The following is a 16124-nucleotide window of genomic DNA, read 5'->3' on the forward strand; positions in this document are numbered from 1 at the left end:
AAACATTCCCATACCTTTTCCAACTACCTTCAGTATCGTCTTCAAGTTTCACCCTTTTTCCTCTATGCATTAACCAGCATACAACCCTCAACAAGATCTGGCAACCTGCAGGATAGAGAAGAAAACATCCAAATTGTGAAAAACTTACTTCCATTGTGTGAATAAATATGAACATGTTAAATGTAATATTAATTATAAGTTCTTAATTTTTGGAATCTGATTACGTCATACAGTTTACAAATAATCACATGTAAGCACTGTATGCAAAATCAACTGCAGAAATTATGAGCAGTCGATATGTACTTTCCAACAGGAGGGAAATACAAGCCACTGAGGCTTCCACTGAGGCATTAGCATGAGGAATGTTATTAATCTCAGCTCTATGTGAGAGTGTGCAAAGCTGGTAAGAGTGATGTCACTGGAGGAGGAAGTAGGACAGAAGCTATTATTCCAAAAAAGGTGATGATTATACATTTTTTCCAAGTGGTGCCTTTATGTGGCTTACGGTATCGTAAATGTTGATTTGGTACAGTTAAGTTTAACTGTTTTGTGAAACTGTCACACCACAGTGCAAAAAGAGGTTGTGAATGATGGATCAGTAGAAACTATACTGATCCAAAACCTGCAAGCTAGTAGTGTTGCTTATTTCACATGGGAATAGATTCGAAAATCGAAGAAAACATAAATCTGAAAATATATAAAAGCTAAAACAGCTTGTTTAATTGTAAGGAATAGAGAGTGTGGAAACTGCAATGGAAAACTAAACTTTTGCAAGGAAAAGTGGGGGAAAAAATGCTGGTATGGGCCATTTAAAAAATACTTTTGATTGACCCTTAACAAAAAGCTATACAAATAACAGTCATCAAAACAATCAGTGGAAACTGAAACTTAAACAGTCTGTCTAAGTTTCAAAGCAGCTTGTAAAGGACAAAATATACATTTCCAACAGGACTGTAAACCTTTCTTATTCAGTGTTGCTCAATGCACTGTGAAAGCATAATAAATTGAGCTATTATTATTGAGTTCCTAAATTACAGACATAATTAACAACAGCTGATCTCAATACTATTAAACTGCAAAACTGGGTTCGCTCCGACCGTCATAAGCCACAGATCAAACATTGGTTGTATGTCAAAACTAGTAAGCTGCTTTCTTAGATGGGCACCACAAACATTCTATATGCTCAAACAGGCATGTGTGAGAATTTTTTCAATTCAGTTTGGTTATCATAGGCCGGAGGGCTGTTTCATAAAAGATGCTAAGAAAAGCGAGGATTAAACTCCAAAACCTGACTTGAATTAACCTAACAAATGAGTTTGGGCTAAAACGGTTTCATAAAAGGTAATTGAAGTTCACGCAGTCCTGCTAATTCGATCCAGGTTCACCTAGTCAAGATAATTTCGCGTGCACGCTTTTCTTAAGCAGCCCTAGAGGTCGATAATGGATCAAATCGATCCACCATAGGAAACGGCATACATTTTGTGCTATTTTATGCGTTTGAAACATGGTGTTTTCCTCAGTGCATAACTTACTTTTTACAAGTTTATTTTCCATCTGTAAATGTTAGAAAGTAATGCAAATATTTCCATTTTGCGGCTAAACTTCACAGTGAATGAGCGCTGTCGCGCACATGCGCGCTAAACAGACAGAACGCAATAGAAGCAATAATTCTAAAATGGACATTTCGCTAAAATATTTGATGTTGTACATTAAATGTGCCTTACGTACACTTTTAAACCTACAAGTGTATTTTTATGATCGTAACTGTAATGGACTAATGTAATGGGGTAAATCAATATACTTTGGGCCAATTACTGAGTTTAGATTCATCTTATCAATTAAAATTTAGTCTGTGCATATGTATTTGAATTTTTAATTTTATGATTTTAATTTCTGCTCTTCTAATAATAAAGGTACTACAGCTGCCAAACAAAACCAGAGAGAAATGTATTCATATCTAATTAAATATTGGGTAGGCCCACAAAACATTTAGCCAGTAAGAAAAGAAAACCTGTAGGTATTATATTGTATATAATTGAATATTGTATATAATTGAATATTGAATATATATATATATATAAAAAATACCTACAGGTTTTCTTTTCTTACTGGCTAAATGTTTTGTGGGCCTACCCAATATTTAATTAGATATGAATACATTTCTCTCTGGTTTTGTAATTGTATGTGAGAGAGTCAGCTGCAATTCATTGCGTTCCTATTGGTCAGTATTAGAGAAGCTCAGCTTAGCCTGACAGTTAGCCTGCTCCAGACCAGGCTAGTTTCCCAGCATAAATTGCCAGAGTAACTGAGTTTGAACTAATTTAAGTTTGTTTTATGAAACAGAATTCGCTGACAACAAGTCTGACTAAGTAAAATAAGCAAGGCTTGTTTTCTAATCTTGTTTTATGAAACAGCCCTCTGGCCATTTAAATTCAATTTGTTTTTGTTATTATTAATGCCTGTGAATGTTTGAATCCAGTTGGCCATCATAAGCATATTCTGAAGATTTGATTCTGTAGTTCAGGGTTTGTGAGGGAACTGCAGGGGGTTTGTGAGTTGATGAAAATCTAACAAATCGAATATTAAATTAAAATAAACAATCTGAGCTTCACAATTAATCTAAATAAAACCGAAATGGAGATATCTCAACAAATGGCAATTATCATAAAGGCTGTGTTTTAAAAAGTACAATGTCTTTTGCGCTGCGTGTGTCAGAGTGAAGAGCAGCACTGTGTTCATTTACACACGTACAGCTTATAATACGGTGTTTACAGAGCATTCATAGTGATTATACTGCTTCTCTCTAACTCTATCTCTGTAAACACAGTGAATTTAACCTGCATTTGGGAACACACTGACAAGCCACGCAATATCACGTTCAATATCGATATGAATCGCAGCGATATTGAACGTGATATTGCGTGGCTTGTCAGTTAACTACGGCTCTGTCTATTAAATGGCGCTCCATTTGAAAGCAGGTGATGGCGATTTAGCGGTAATCAGGGAACCGGCTTTACTGATGAAATGCGCGTGACAAAAGCATTCGATATATCGCCCAGCCCTAAACACAATGCGAGTTAAGTTCACTTTGTTTACATTCCCATTCATATAATTTGTGTACAGCATTTCATCAATATTTCATCAACAGAAGCCTGAGGACAGGACATGTTAAAAGCTCAAGGTTTGAACACAAGTGAACACAAATATTTCTACTGTAACTGTAACTTGTAAAGACTGAACCCACGTGAACTCCATCTATAAGAGTAAAAAAACCACGCACAGACAAATCAAAATTAAACCCTGCGGCTCGTGACAACACATTGATGTCTTAAGACACGAAACGGTCGGTTTGTGCAAGAAACCGAACAGTATTTATATATCATTTTTTACCTCTAAAACACCATTATGTCCAACTGCGTTCAACATCCGGTCATAGTGGTCTTTTAGAGGTAAAAAAATGATATAAATACTGTTTGGTTTCTCGCACAAACCGATCGTTTCGTGTCTTAGGACATCAATGTGTCGTCACGAGCCGCAGGGTTTAATTTGGATTTGTCTGTGCGTGTTTTTTTTTTTACTCTTATAGATGGAGCTCCTATTGACACGCATTATACGACTGACAGACGGCAACGGTTGGAGTTAAAAATCATCATTTGTGTTCTACTGGAGAAACAAAGTCACCTACATCTTGGATGCCCTGAGGGTAAGCAGATAAACATCAAATTTTCATTTTTGGGTGAACTATCCCTTTAAAGCACAGTCACCTTTACTGCTGCTTTACAAAATCTTTTAATTTCAATAGAAAAATGTGCTTTGTGCAGTCTCAAGCAAAAGTGAACAAGTCCCCCCATGCAGATTTCACTCACGTTCAAATTGGTCATTGGAATTTGCTTTGCTGAACAAAAAGCTGCTTGGTTTGACTTTTGTGTGAGCAGAGCTTCATACATCACTACGCTACTGACAATGGACCTTCCTGTGAATTTTCACCTTTAAAAGTAGCCATTTCCACTGGCAGCAGTCTTTGTTATTTGTGTCTAGATGTCTCAGCAGTAGCTTTCAAAACACAATATATAAAAAAATAATAATAAAAAAATTGTGTGCTGAATATATTTAATAAAAATACAACACTTATTAACAAAGATATTTTATCTTGCACGTCATGTGACCATTAACTGACATTAGAAAACCGTGAAGATGTAAATGTTTCGTTAAATTATTGAAATATTAAATTAAAATCTCAGGGGGTACTTCAAGTAAATATTTTCCGTAAGAGGTCGGCTAACAACAACAACAACAACAACAACAACAACAACAAAAAATCCCTAAGGCACATTCAGAAGGTTCGGTCCACGTTCCGAACGTGCAATTTGATTTGGGCGTCGTAAACGATGGACATTACAGATGTTTTCTCAAGTTCTGTTCGATAGTAACACGCTTTCGGAACGTTTTTTTTTTTTTTTTTTGGGTGGAAAAAGTACCACACGCCCCAATGACACCCAAAACGACACATTCATGTTTAACTCCTTTAGCGCAGATGAACAGCCTTCATTACCGGCTAACACACATTTACTGGGAAGTGACGTATTTTTTTAAATCGATATGTATGTGATTTGTGCGAGTTATCATATGTGTTGGATCAGTGGAGTCATAATCAGCTGATGAGTGAATGACATGTTAGACCGGTTGTGTGTTGTCTGTGCTAACAGTTAGCCGAGCTGCTATTAAATCTATGACGGGAAGTAAGGTCAATCACAAAATTCCACTTTTTATATGTAACTATATTATCACTTATGAATAATGTCTTCTACATAACAGATCTCACGTAGAGTCAGCAGTTAATAATGCTACTATTACTAATAATAATGTCAGGTGATATCATCATGTAACGTTAGCATAAATATATCTGCCTTTTCCAGCTCTATCTGAAGAGCTTTATATCGTCAAACACTGAAGCACCTTCATCAGCTCATCATCACGTTATTACACATGATGATCGGTACGTGCGGGTGATTGTCAGAGATCATCAGCTGATTTCATGCCTGCTCGGCCTCTGTTGACGGGCCGCTCACAGAAAAGAGCATTGTTATGAACATTATCATTTTAACTCATGATCGCTCAACATCGCATGTGGGTACTTACAGGTAGACCCTCAAAGAAAACTCTCATCTGTGACCTGTTGATTTCTTAAACGTTTTTGCTGGTTAAAACAGAATCCATAAGCGCGAGAACTGCACAAAGCGACAGTCATGAGTGCTGATGAAAACCAACCGAACATCATCAGCCACACCGGAAGCGACGACGAACTCCTACTTCCGTCTTCCGGCTAGCCGCATTCACTCACGTTATTTTATAAAAACACAATTATATATTAACCCGAAACTTACATATATAATAAATAAAATTACATTAAATTATTATTTTACATTTTCCGTTTGTCAAATAGATAACTATAATATTTAACCATATATACAATTAACTATAAATTGTAATATATTTAAAAGTCCTGTAATTTTGCACAAAATTATTTGTGCTATGAAAATAATATATTTAAATAAAGGACAGTGAAAGAATATTTACATTAAAAAAAAGATTTTTTTTTATTGTTCTCAAATAACTTAATGTGACTGCATGTTACAAATTATTCTCATCCAAATGTAAATTATGCTGCATTACAGCCCCAGCGTTGCAAAAACTGTTGTATAGCTGTGAATTAAAACAAACCAACACCCAGAAATAATGCAAATAACGACCAAAGAGCATTGATTCCAATAGTTAAAGGGATAGTTCACCCCAAAATAAAAATTCTGTCATCATTTGCTCACCATCAAGTTGTTCTAAACCCTTAACCTTTACCTAAACATGTACGTTTCTTCGTTCTGCTGAACACAAAAGAAGATATTCTGAAGAAAGTTGGTAACCAAACGGGTCCCCATAGTAGTAGTATTTTTTCATACTTTAGTTTTACACTGTAACACAAAACTGATAAATTTGGTACAACACAATACCCGAGTGTTATAATGTCCGTGTGTGTGCATTGTTGGCTAAGAAAGCGTATCAAAAGACGCTAAATGTGTTGGGAATCTATTTAATTTTCATCTAAATGAGAAATAATTGCAGTGCTCTTGACACCCGCTATAGAGTTAGCGGCGCTATAGAGTTAGATCCGGTGAATGCGGTTTACAGGTTTCATAGAAAGAGAATTGATGTGAGCGCGCGTGTGTGTGCATTGAACCCTTTTTACAGTCTATGATTGAACCAAATAGCTCAGTGCGAGAGGCAACGCGAAAATCAAATACATGTAAAATAAGACATGGATGAAAGTAACGGATGATGTGCATAGCACGGTAACAAAACTCAAGAGACATTTACAATTAACTTACACATTCACCACAGGTGTAGCGTGCAAACTCAGAACTACGTTACTCCGCCCGTTTAAATAGATGTTTGTGTGGGTTTTAGGGATGTTTAGATAACTATAAATGAATTCATATTTTCATTTTTTTTAATTATCTGTAAGATCTGTTTAAATGCTTCAGTTTGTTAAAAAGCTATTAAAAAGTTTGAAAACCCCTAATATACATTCTTGCAAAATCATAAGCAATAAACAAACATTTAATTTTGATGGTTTAATGCTGTCTGTTGACCATACAGAGGCACATCATGGTCATCCCAAACCATCTCATTGTAACTCAGCAGTCTGCTTGAACAAGTAGGTTTGTGGGAGAAGCCACAGAGAGGCCATCGTTCACGTTGAAAGAGCTGCAGAATTCAATAGCTATAACAGAGTAAAGGTGACCCACTTGACCAAATGAAGAGCTGTGAATAACACTGCTATGAGAGGCTGGCACAAAGATGCAATTATTCAAAAAGAACCACGTGAATTTGCCAAGAAAACAGTGATTTAGTTCAGCGTGGGAAAAGATTTTGTGGTCGAATGAGACCAAGAACTTTTTACATCAAATTCAAAGCTTTATGTGTGGCGTAAATCTTAAACTTGCAGCCCATGTTCCTCTTTAGTGACTGGACTTTTTAAACCGGAAGGAAGAATAGATGAGGCAAAATATATAGTGAACTACTGCAGGAGAGCCTGTTTAATTCTGTTTCAGAATTGAAGCATGCAAAGAAGTTGATCCCAAACACCGAACAAACACTGGAGTGGCTCAAAAACAAAACAGGTGAGTATCAGAGTTAATGGCAAGAGTCAGGTAAAATCGCATCTCGTAGAGAGTCTGTGGAAAAATCACACATACTCAGTCCAACGGACTGGTGAAAAGTGTTAAAGTCCCAATTATTAATATGCAAAAATAATATCGAAAACAAAAATTGCATACAAACACCATATTTCAGCTTTTTATTTTAAGAAAGTTCTCTGTAGTAAAACAATGCATAAAATAAGGAACTGAAGGTGCTGAATTTATATAGTTAGTCATGGCAGAAATGTTGCATGTATCATTTTATTATAATAGGAAATTAGGAATAAAAGAAAACATCCAAACATTTATGCAATCTTCTCTTACATGCATTTTTTTTTTTGAAATATCACAATTTTACTCATGGCACACATTGTTCTGCTATTAAAACAGCATAAGGGCTGATCTCAGTAATCTAGAAATAAAAAGGTTGAATATGACAACAAAAAATGGAGGTAATCTTTATTATCTCCCAATAAATTTTATACCTTAACTGCTGTAACCATTCTTGTATTGAAAGAACATAACATATTAATAAAATACTAATCCATCCAACTAAACCAAAATAAAATCAAACCTTAAACTTGTTTAATAAAATAAGAGAAATTAATAGAACCGCATTTTGTCTATAGATAAAATGCTAGACTATTACCCGGGTGAATCTCATGAAACCTATCAAAAACATTTCATAGAAAAATAAGTGATATATGAAAAAAAAAATCTCATTCTCATTACTGTAACAAAAACAGAACAAAACTACAACTCTAAATGAAAACACTGGAATTCAAAAAATCGTAATGCACTGAATCATTTCTTTTCTTCTTCAGTATTGAAGTGCACACAATAAATGAAATGTTTTCATGAGGTTCACCCACCCAGTTTAGTTAGTATAATGTGTTGAAATCATAATATGAATAAATTTGATGTTAACATAAGGAATCTTAAGTGATTAAATGTGTGTGTCAATGCTTTTTTAGGCTTTGCTTTTCTCAGATTCCGGTGACGTCACATCGCCACCTCTGAAGCGCTGACTGAGTTCAGCAGACATCACAGAGCAGCAGGATTTCTGTAAGAAAGTAGGTCATTTTCACTTTCAACTTGTGTCTATTGTCTCAAGTCAATTTACTACCATGGTCCATTTTCAGAAAACATTGTTACCAAACACTCTGTAGCATTTTTTCTTAGTAGTGTATAGTTATTTAATGAATTTATCATAAACTTATTGTCCTACATTGTTTTAAATGTTTGAATCTTTGGCAGTTAAATTAGGCTTTTGCCTGGTTTCACAGTCAAGGCTTAAGCCTAGTCCCACACTAAAATGCATGTTTGAGCTGTTTTAACTGAAAGCAACTTGCACTGACATGTATTATAATATGTCAGTGCCATTGTTTTGTCTCAAGATGCACACCAGTAATGTTTTATTTATTTAATTTTATTTATTTTTGTGACGGCAAAGCTGAATTTTCAGCAGCAATTACTGCAACTTTCAGTGTCACATGATCCTTCAGATATCATTCTAATATGCCTATGGTACTTAAACCTACACTGTTAATATTTTTTGCTGGCAAAAAGAGAATGCGTAAGTTAAACTCTTATTACAGAGCTCGTAATAAAACGAGAATCAACATTAGCTTGGCTTTTCAGAGAACTAAGGGATTTGAAATTTTGTAAAAGACATGGAGATTGTTTTTTTATTACCCAGCAGGTAAGGCATTTTATTGAACTGATAAACTGCCATATGTGACCCTGGTCCACAAAACCAATATATATACCCGTCATAATTCACACGGGTATATTTGTAGTAATAGCCAACAATACATTGTATGGGCCAAAATTATCGATTTTTCTTTTATGCCAGAAATCATTAGGATATTAAGTAAAGATCATGTTCCATTAAGATATTTTGTAAATTTCCTACTGTAAATATATATAAAAAAAATGTGTTTTTGTGAGTGGCTATGCATTGCTAAGGACTTCATTTGGACAACTTTAAAGGCGATTTTCTCAATATTTAGATTTTTTTTTTTTGCACCCTCAAATTCCAGATTTTCAAATAGCTGTATATTGCCCTATCCTAATAAACCATACATCAATGGAAAGCTTATTTATTCAGCTTTCAGATGATGTATCTCAATTTCTAAAATTGACCCTTATGACTGGGTTTGTGGTCTAGGGTCACATATATAGCTGTAACAGAGTTCATTGTAATGCATTATCTATTGTGAAGGATCATTTCATTGTGGTTGTTGTAGCGAATTTATTTTCAAGGATGTACCTTGTCTATTAATACATAACGTCTTAAGCTAGCTTGAGATCCTTTCCATCTAAACTGGTTATATCTCAAACATAGTAGTGAATGTTTCATGAGCTCTTTCTCTCTTTTTTTATTAATTAATTATTATTTTTTTATTCATTCAAACAGTCATGCAGAGCAGAAGCACCAAAACAATGTTCTACCACAAAATGAAAGCAGTTTTGTTTTTTTAACCACTAGAGGGCCTTAGTGTGCCTGTAAAAGGCTAGGCTGTGTCTACAATTGCCCCCATACTCTTAAATAAGGCACTATTTGAGGGACAGCCATTTGTAATGGTGTCCGAAACCATAGTGGATGTTATCAAGTGCACTCATTCAATCCCTCAATGCACCACTATAAGTGTACAACCGATGTACAACATAATGCACTCTGAGAGTTGCACCCTGAATGAATTCCCGCATCAGACCAGAAGATGGCACCCGCAGCTGAATCATCCATCCACTTTCCAAACCGCTGGTCCAATGTAGCTACAGCGTAATTTCACACAGATATAAATTCCTTTTTAATTGATTATTAAATTGTTGGATTAAGATTTATATGCTAGTCTCCATTCCACTATTTTCATTACTACTGGAGCTGCCAGTTTGCTAAGTATCAAATGATTATTAAACAGCAAACACAAAGTATGCAAAAGCGGCAGCCCTTCCTGAACACTCAGTGTCCGAATTCACTCACTCGTTTTCAATCACTCCTTCATGTGGACTATATTAGCGGAGTAATGCAGGGAATAGTAAATGAGGGTATAGGGGACGATTTCGAACACTGCCCCTTTTTTTATTATCAAATGGTTGTGTTGCTTAAAAATGTGTGGAAACCACAATACAGTGTTTTTTTTTTTTTTTAAGGATGCTTTTATGAACAGAAAGTTAGAAAAAGAACAGGATTTATTTGAAATAGAATTGAACATTAAATAAAAATGTAACATTGTGTTACATTTTTATTTAATGTTTAGTCAATTAATTGTCTATTATCTAATTATCTATGTATATAAAGTGTAGATATGCATATATGAAGAGTTCAGATGCAAAAGCTGCTAAAGCCACCTCCATCAAAAATTAGATAATGATTTTGAGCGACGCTCTCTGTACATAGTATGCGTTCATCAAATACTTTCGCTTCAAATCCGCTAAATCTCAGCGCCAGCACATTCAGAAATACCGGTTCATTGGCCAAAAAAAAAATATAAAAAAATTATATATATATATATATAGAGAGAGAGAGGGAGAGAGAGATTGAAAAAGGACCCCACATATAAAATGATCAAACTCACCTGCTGAGTGTTAGCGATTTTGCGTGATTTGGCTGCCAGTTCCATCAAAGCCAAGAAAAGCCCCAGTCCCAGTCCAAGTGCCAGTAATAAGAAGATTCCCTTCAGACTGGCGGGCTTCAGTGGAGCACTCTTGCCATTTTTAGCCACACAACTGCTAGCCCACCATTTACTGCGCAAATAATCCAGCTCACCAGACTCACTCAGTTGGAGAATGGCAACACTTAGGTTTTTTACTAAAGGAGAGCCTGAGGACATTAACACACACATTCACACACACACACATGCACACACACAATGAGACGGTGCCTCCATTTAAAGAAGTACTGTGATGGTACTAGGATGGTATCAGATGCTAATACCATGGCACTACTGATTACAATATTCATGTACCATGGTTTTTACATGGTATATGAATGGTAGTTACAAGAATATCATGGTATTATCATGGAACATTAAACCATTAATCCATGGCATTACTGTGGTATGTCTAAAAATAAGAATTTTGAGACTTCATTTTCTGTATGCAAAACAATATAATTGTATGCAACAGAGAGCATACCTAAAGGAGCAGCAATACTGTATCCCCTCATGCCAATGATTTCTGGGGCACGTGTAAGGTTACAGTATCTCGCCACTGCCAGGTCGAGGGACACAGACTCGCCGATGAAAGCATAGTTGCCTTTCAGAGCCCTGTGGATACCTTCTGTCGCAGTGAGTGAATAGCTCTGGGCATCCTTGATGTGCTCATAGATTCTGTGGTATGTGGGGTTGTTTGAGTTCTGGTCAAAGACAAATAACAGTTAAACATGGTTGAGAGCAGCTCTTCAAATAATACTTAGTCATATGGGTGCATAACCAACAGACATTAAATGATATAAGATTCAGACTTAGTTTACACAAGTTTATTAGTTTACCCAAAATGTAGCATTGTAGTTGCATTACTTAGAGTTGTTAATAGACTTTTTTTGTATATACTAAAACTGCTGTCAGTCATCCATCAATACTGTCAAAATAATAAAAGTAATCAAATTGAATGGTTTAATCTGAAAAGTCCTCTCACCGGCCCCCGCTCTTTCTCCTCCTCCCTCTCATTTCCGTCAATAGAACCAACGTGACTTTTACAGGAGAGGGAGCGGGGGCCGGTGAGAGGACTTTTCACGAGTGAAGATATTACTGCGCCAAGTCAAAGTGCTCCCGAGCACTTGCTATGGTATTCCGCCATACAATATAGTTATCCATTTTACACGCTAGAAAAGCGCAACGTTTTGTTTTGTGTCACCGTCCTAGGTCGAGTTACACTACTCGAGTAACTGTATTTAAATAGGGAAAACGTGGAGGTGTTTGGTAGCTTCTCTGCTTGGCCCCCTATTGAATGAACTGGGCTAAGCTAAGTGCTAACAAAGTTTCGCCGCAAAACAGAGCGTTTTAGTGCACGCACTGAGACGAGAGAGGTATGTATCAACTCGTCTTAGTTAAGGGAATAACATAGTTTAATATGAAAAAACGGTGGAGTATCCCTTTAAAACGCTCAATACATATAATTTTACTATGTACTTTGAAGTTAAAAAAATGTTGATACCGAGGCCTACTGGACAAAAATAGTTGAAAGAATATTACAAATATTGGCATTTGTGTTCAGGAGATGAACAGAAGTTTCATGGGTTTGGGACAACATGAGGGTAAGTAATTTATGAGAGATTTTTCGGTTTGAACTAACCCTTCAAAGAAACTAACAGTCAACATTTTTCTGTCTTTCTATATAACAGAAATAATATTATATATTACAATGAAATTATTCTGTTAATTGCATTGAATAAATGCTGTGTCTTACCTTGAAGAATGCAAATGAGGAAGAATCTTTAATGGTACCGTACTCAATCAAGTTTTGATTAGCAAGGTCTTCAAAGCTCTTGATTGACAGTTGCTGGTTGTCTGAATGCAGCCATAAACTGAGGTTGGCAAAGTAACAAGCAAGCAACACTAATGAAAACAGCCACCAGATAGCTGTAATGACCCGTCCTGAAAGAGCCTTTGGGTGAGGACCAGCACCTACGGTAAAGATTTATAACAAACTTTTAATTTTTAGTAAACTAGATGTCGCTGCAAATTAGTTCTGAGGTAATTTGGCAACCCAGGTTTACTGGAAAACGTGCCTGTGTCATCATTTCTGCAACATGATATAGAGTACCTCAGGGATGATGTGTTTTAGGCCAACCCAGAAGTTAGCGGCGCACGGGTTCCCTCGATTGAAAGCCTATGCATTTTTCCCATAGACTTTTGGAAAATCGCAGAAAATAAGCTCTGTGTTTAACAAAGGGTTATGACACTTACACGTTTTGTCTATCAAGATAATCTTTACAAGTTAACACAACATTTATAGATTTTGAAGCCTTAATAAAGTCGTCAGATATAAAAGGCTAACAGTAGGCTATAAACAGGCTACAGCACACCATGGTCGCCGATCAATGTCACCACCACCAAGCTTCCTCAAACTTTATTTAGAAAACAACTCTATTTAAAAACATGCTCGCTGATTATGATCTGTGCTGTTATGAATACTTATCCACTTTTTCATGAGAAATGCTGTCCAAATGTCCCATTTTTAATGATGACGTTTAAAGTCACCACCAAAGGAAGTAGTCTTTAGCAATTTGTTAGCAACCGCCAATTTGAAGACACAGTAAAAGTTTAAAAAAATCACAAGCGGGTTATAACTGGTGTGTTTTATGTCATAGATCAAAACGTGAAAGTATTTAGAGGCTTTGTAACCACAGACCTTATTTCAGGTGATTATTTCAGGTGAGTCCTATAATGCTAACTCGCTTCTGGGTTTTGCCTACAAAAATGTGTCATCCCTGGGGTACTCTATTATGTTCAAGTGAAATGTCCAGGGAGTGGCACTAAAATAATGTTCAGTTTTATATGAAACGAATGAATGAGGCAACGTTTTATTACCTTGGTTGCTGTAGGCTATGTATCGTGACTGTTCAGAAATAAAATGTCTGGTGAGTGAGTCTAAATGCTCTATTCGTGTTTGAAATAATTTAGGCCTACCATCTAAACCCAGCTGATAGTGTTAACAAGCACAAGATAACACGTGAGATAAAAAATGCATTTGCAGAAGCAATTATTTAATTAATGTTTTGTTTATCTTTGCGCTCTTTTATCGTGAGTCGTGTTTCAAATTAGGGCAGGCCAACTCATATCCGAGTGCTCCTCATCACATTGCTCCCCTATCACAAAGACTATAGATATAGAAAGACAGTTCACTCCTATTATGCCAAGCTCACACTACAGGACTTTAAACGTTGGCAGATTGCTGTGCTATTCAGACAACATGACTTGCTGTGAAGTCTTAAAGTCGTCGTGGTGTTCACACTATATGACACTACGTAAATGATCCGCAACAGGAGGTTACACATTACACGAGCTGACAACAACTCTATCACCCAATGACTTTATTTGAAAATGGACATTGGGAAGAAATTTGATTAAATTTTGAATTCAATTTAGATCAAATTAAATTAATTTACATATAAGTTTTAAATATTCTGGCTGACCTCCCAGAGTGAAGGTGATCGTTATTTTAGAACGTTTCCCTTTATTGTTTCCATGACGACGCATCATGCTTGTCACGTGACACACCGCGGCCAGCGGCTCACTAAATTTAATTCAATGTGGAGGATTTTAACTGTGACAAGATGATTGACAGGGTAGTTTAAACAGTTACAGGTTGAGTAACTTAGCAACAGAACGTCCGTCAAAGACGCAGTTATGACGAGGTAGTATGTCCCAAAACTTGCATACTCTTCTACTACACACTCAAAAGTATGTACTTTTTCTTTACAAAAACAGTACATACTTTTAGGACGTAGTATAAGTAGGCGAATTGGGACGCAGCATATGTCATCAACTATCTGATATTCCGATTCTCAAATATGTGCAAGTGAGTGTTAATGACCTTGATCTTAATCTATAACACGAGATGGGCGCCACCATGTTTGTTTGCGCCTCAGTTCAGAGAGTCCTGCCATTCGGATTTAAGGCCAGAACACACCAAGCCAAAGGCGACAAACTAGTGGCGACGAAAACAGACTGCGGGGTTGGCTCACGTCAACAGCGTCTGGGTCCAAAGATGCCCTGACACACCAGACTGACGCTCGGTACCCGACAGCCAAGTAGCACGTCCGTTCTGCCCCTCTGTAAGAAGAAATGCCTTTCTGTACCAGCAGGTGGCAGTAGCTGAACAGCCAATTAGAATGATCAGAAGGCTCGAGGCGAGGGACCGATAGGCTCCGACGGTGATTCAATGTCAAATCGGCCGAAAAAGCCAACGAGGACCAGCTTCAGCCAATGGTGCGGAACATACTGAGAAAACTAAGTTGGCCAACGAAAAAAAACTGCCCGACGGCCGACAGTCGGCTTGGTGTGTTCCGCCCTTTACAGGTTACAGCATGAGAATTCATCCATTTGTCCCAAAATACATGTGGCCGGTGAACTAGGAGAACAATAGAGTGAGTGAGCTTTATAGTTACTTACACAATGTGTATCTGATATGACTAAATGTCGGCAAATTATATTTGAGTGAATTGTTATTGCTGCTTCCATAGACATTACTGTGTATTTCATTGCTCTTGCTCGTTGACACTTGACACCACAGGATGTTGAGTCGGCCGACAGCTCCAGATATTTATCATGCTAGATATTTGTCTGGCGTCAGCTAGGTATCAGCGACGCATCAGCGTGTCTTTAATGCATCGAGTAGATTGAGAAGATTGACGAGCACCGATCACCTGCTGATTTGCTCCCAATCACAGCCCAACTTGTCGGCAAGCTCGTTAACTTGCAAATGGGGCTTAAATCTGGCTTAAAATCCTGTAGTGTGAACTTGGCATAGTTATGAATGAGAGAAACTGCAACGTGCAATATGGCGGAATACATCCCGCTTTCTAAGTAAAAGAGCCAATCGCTGATTGATCAAGTCATTGCATCACCGCAGCTGCCGTTAGAAGCTCTGGTTCCCATAGAAACCTGAGACTCACGCTTAGGACTGCACATGCACATTGGCTTGTCTAGCCTGAAAAATAAGATTTGTAATGCTATTTAAGCATAAGAAACAACATTTATGGGACAGTTCAAGTCAGATTTTGTTGCTGATTTCACTAAGCAGTTTTTGAGATTTCAGGATTATCATGCTGTAGCCCAGTGGTCCCAAACTGGGGGGCACGGAATTATAAAAGGGGGGCACGAAGCTGAGGAATAGTGCACAGTCAACAGATTATTATGCAAAAAAAACCTCTGCAGGGTTTATGCGGAATTATGTAGCTACTTGCCAGATAAGTAAATAGTT

General features: G+C 36.9%; 2 protein-coding genes across 4 annotated transcripts in view; both read right to left on the reverse strand.

The window, feature by feature from the left end:
* dpp9 (dipeptidyl-peptidase 9) overlaps nt 1–5287 on the reverse strand; it is a 28041-nt gene extending 22754 nt beyond the window's left edge. For both annotated transcript variants that reach the window (XM_067394018.1, XM_067394017.1), the window contains exons 1-2: nt 5140–5287; nt 15–105 (exon numbers count right to left, since the gene is read on the reverse strand). In XM_067394018.1, the coding sequence (XP_067250119.1) occupies nt 15–70 (56 nt within the window). In that variant the 5' untranslated portion in view covers nt 71–105; nt 5140–5287. The remainder of the gene's footprint in view (nt 1–14; nt 106–5139) is intronic.
* Nucleotides 5288–6637: 1350 nt separating this feature from the next.
* The window catches only part of si:ch211-251b21.1 (uncharacterized protein LOC571720 homolog), a 33620-nt gene continuing 24133 nt past the window's right edge, over nt 6638–16124 (reverse strand). For both annotated transcript variants that reach the window (XM_067394019.1, XM_067394020.1), the window contains exons 7-10: nt 12606–12823; nt 11334–11553; nt 10775–11019; nt 6638–8256 (exon numbers count right to left, since the gene is read on the reverse strand). In XM_067394019.1, coding sequence (XP_067250120.1) covers nt 8164–8256; nt 10775–11019; nt 11334–11553; nt 12606–12823 — 776 coding nt within the window. In that variant the 3' untranslated portion in view covers nt 6638–8163. The remainder of the gene's footprint in view (nt 8257–10774; nt 11020–11333; nt 11554–12605; nt 12824–16124) is intronic.

Source organism: Chanodichthys erythropterus, chromosome 9 (assembly GCF_024489055.1).
Source record: "Chanodichthys erythropterus isolate Z2021 chromosome 9, ASM2448905v1, whole genome shotgun sequence".
In the NCBI taxonomy this organism is placed as follows: Eukaryota; Metazoa; Chordata; class Actinopteri; order Cypriniformes; family Xenocyprididae; genus Chanodichthys; species Chanodichthys erythropterus.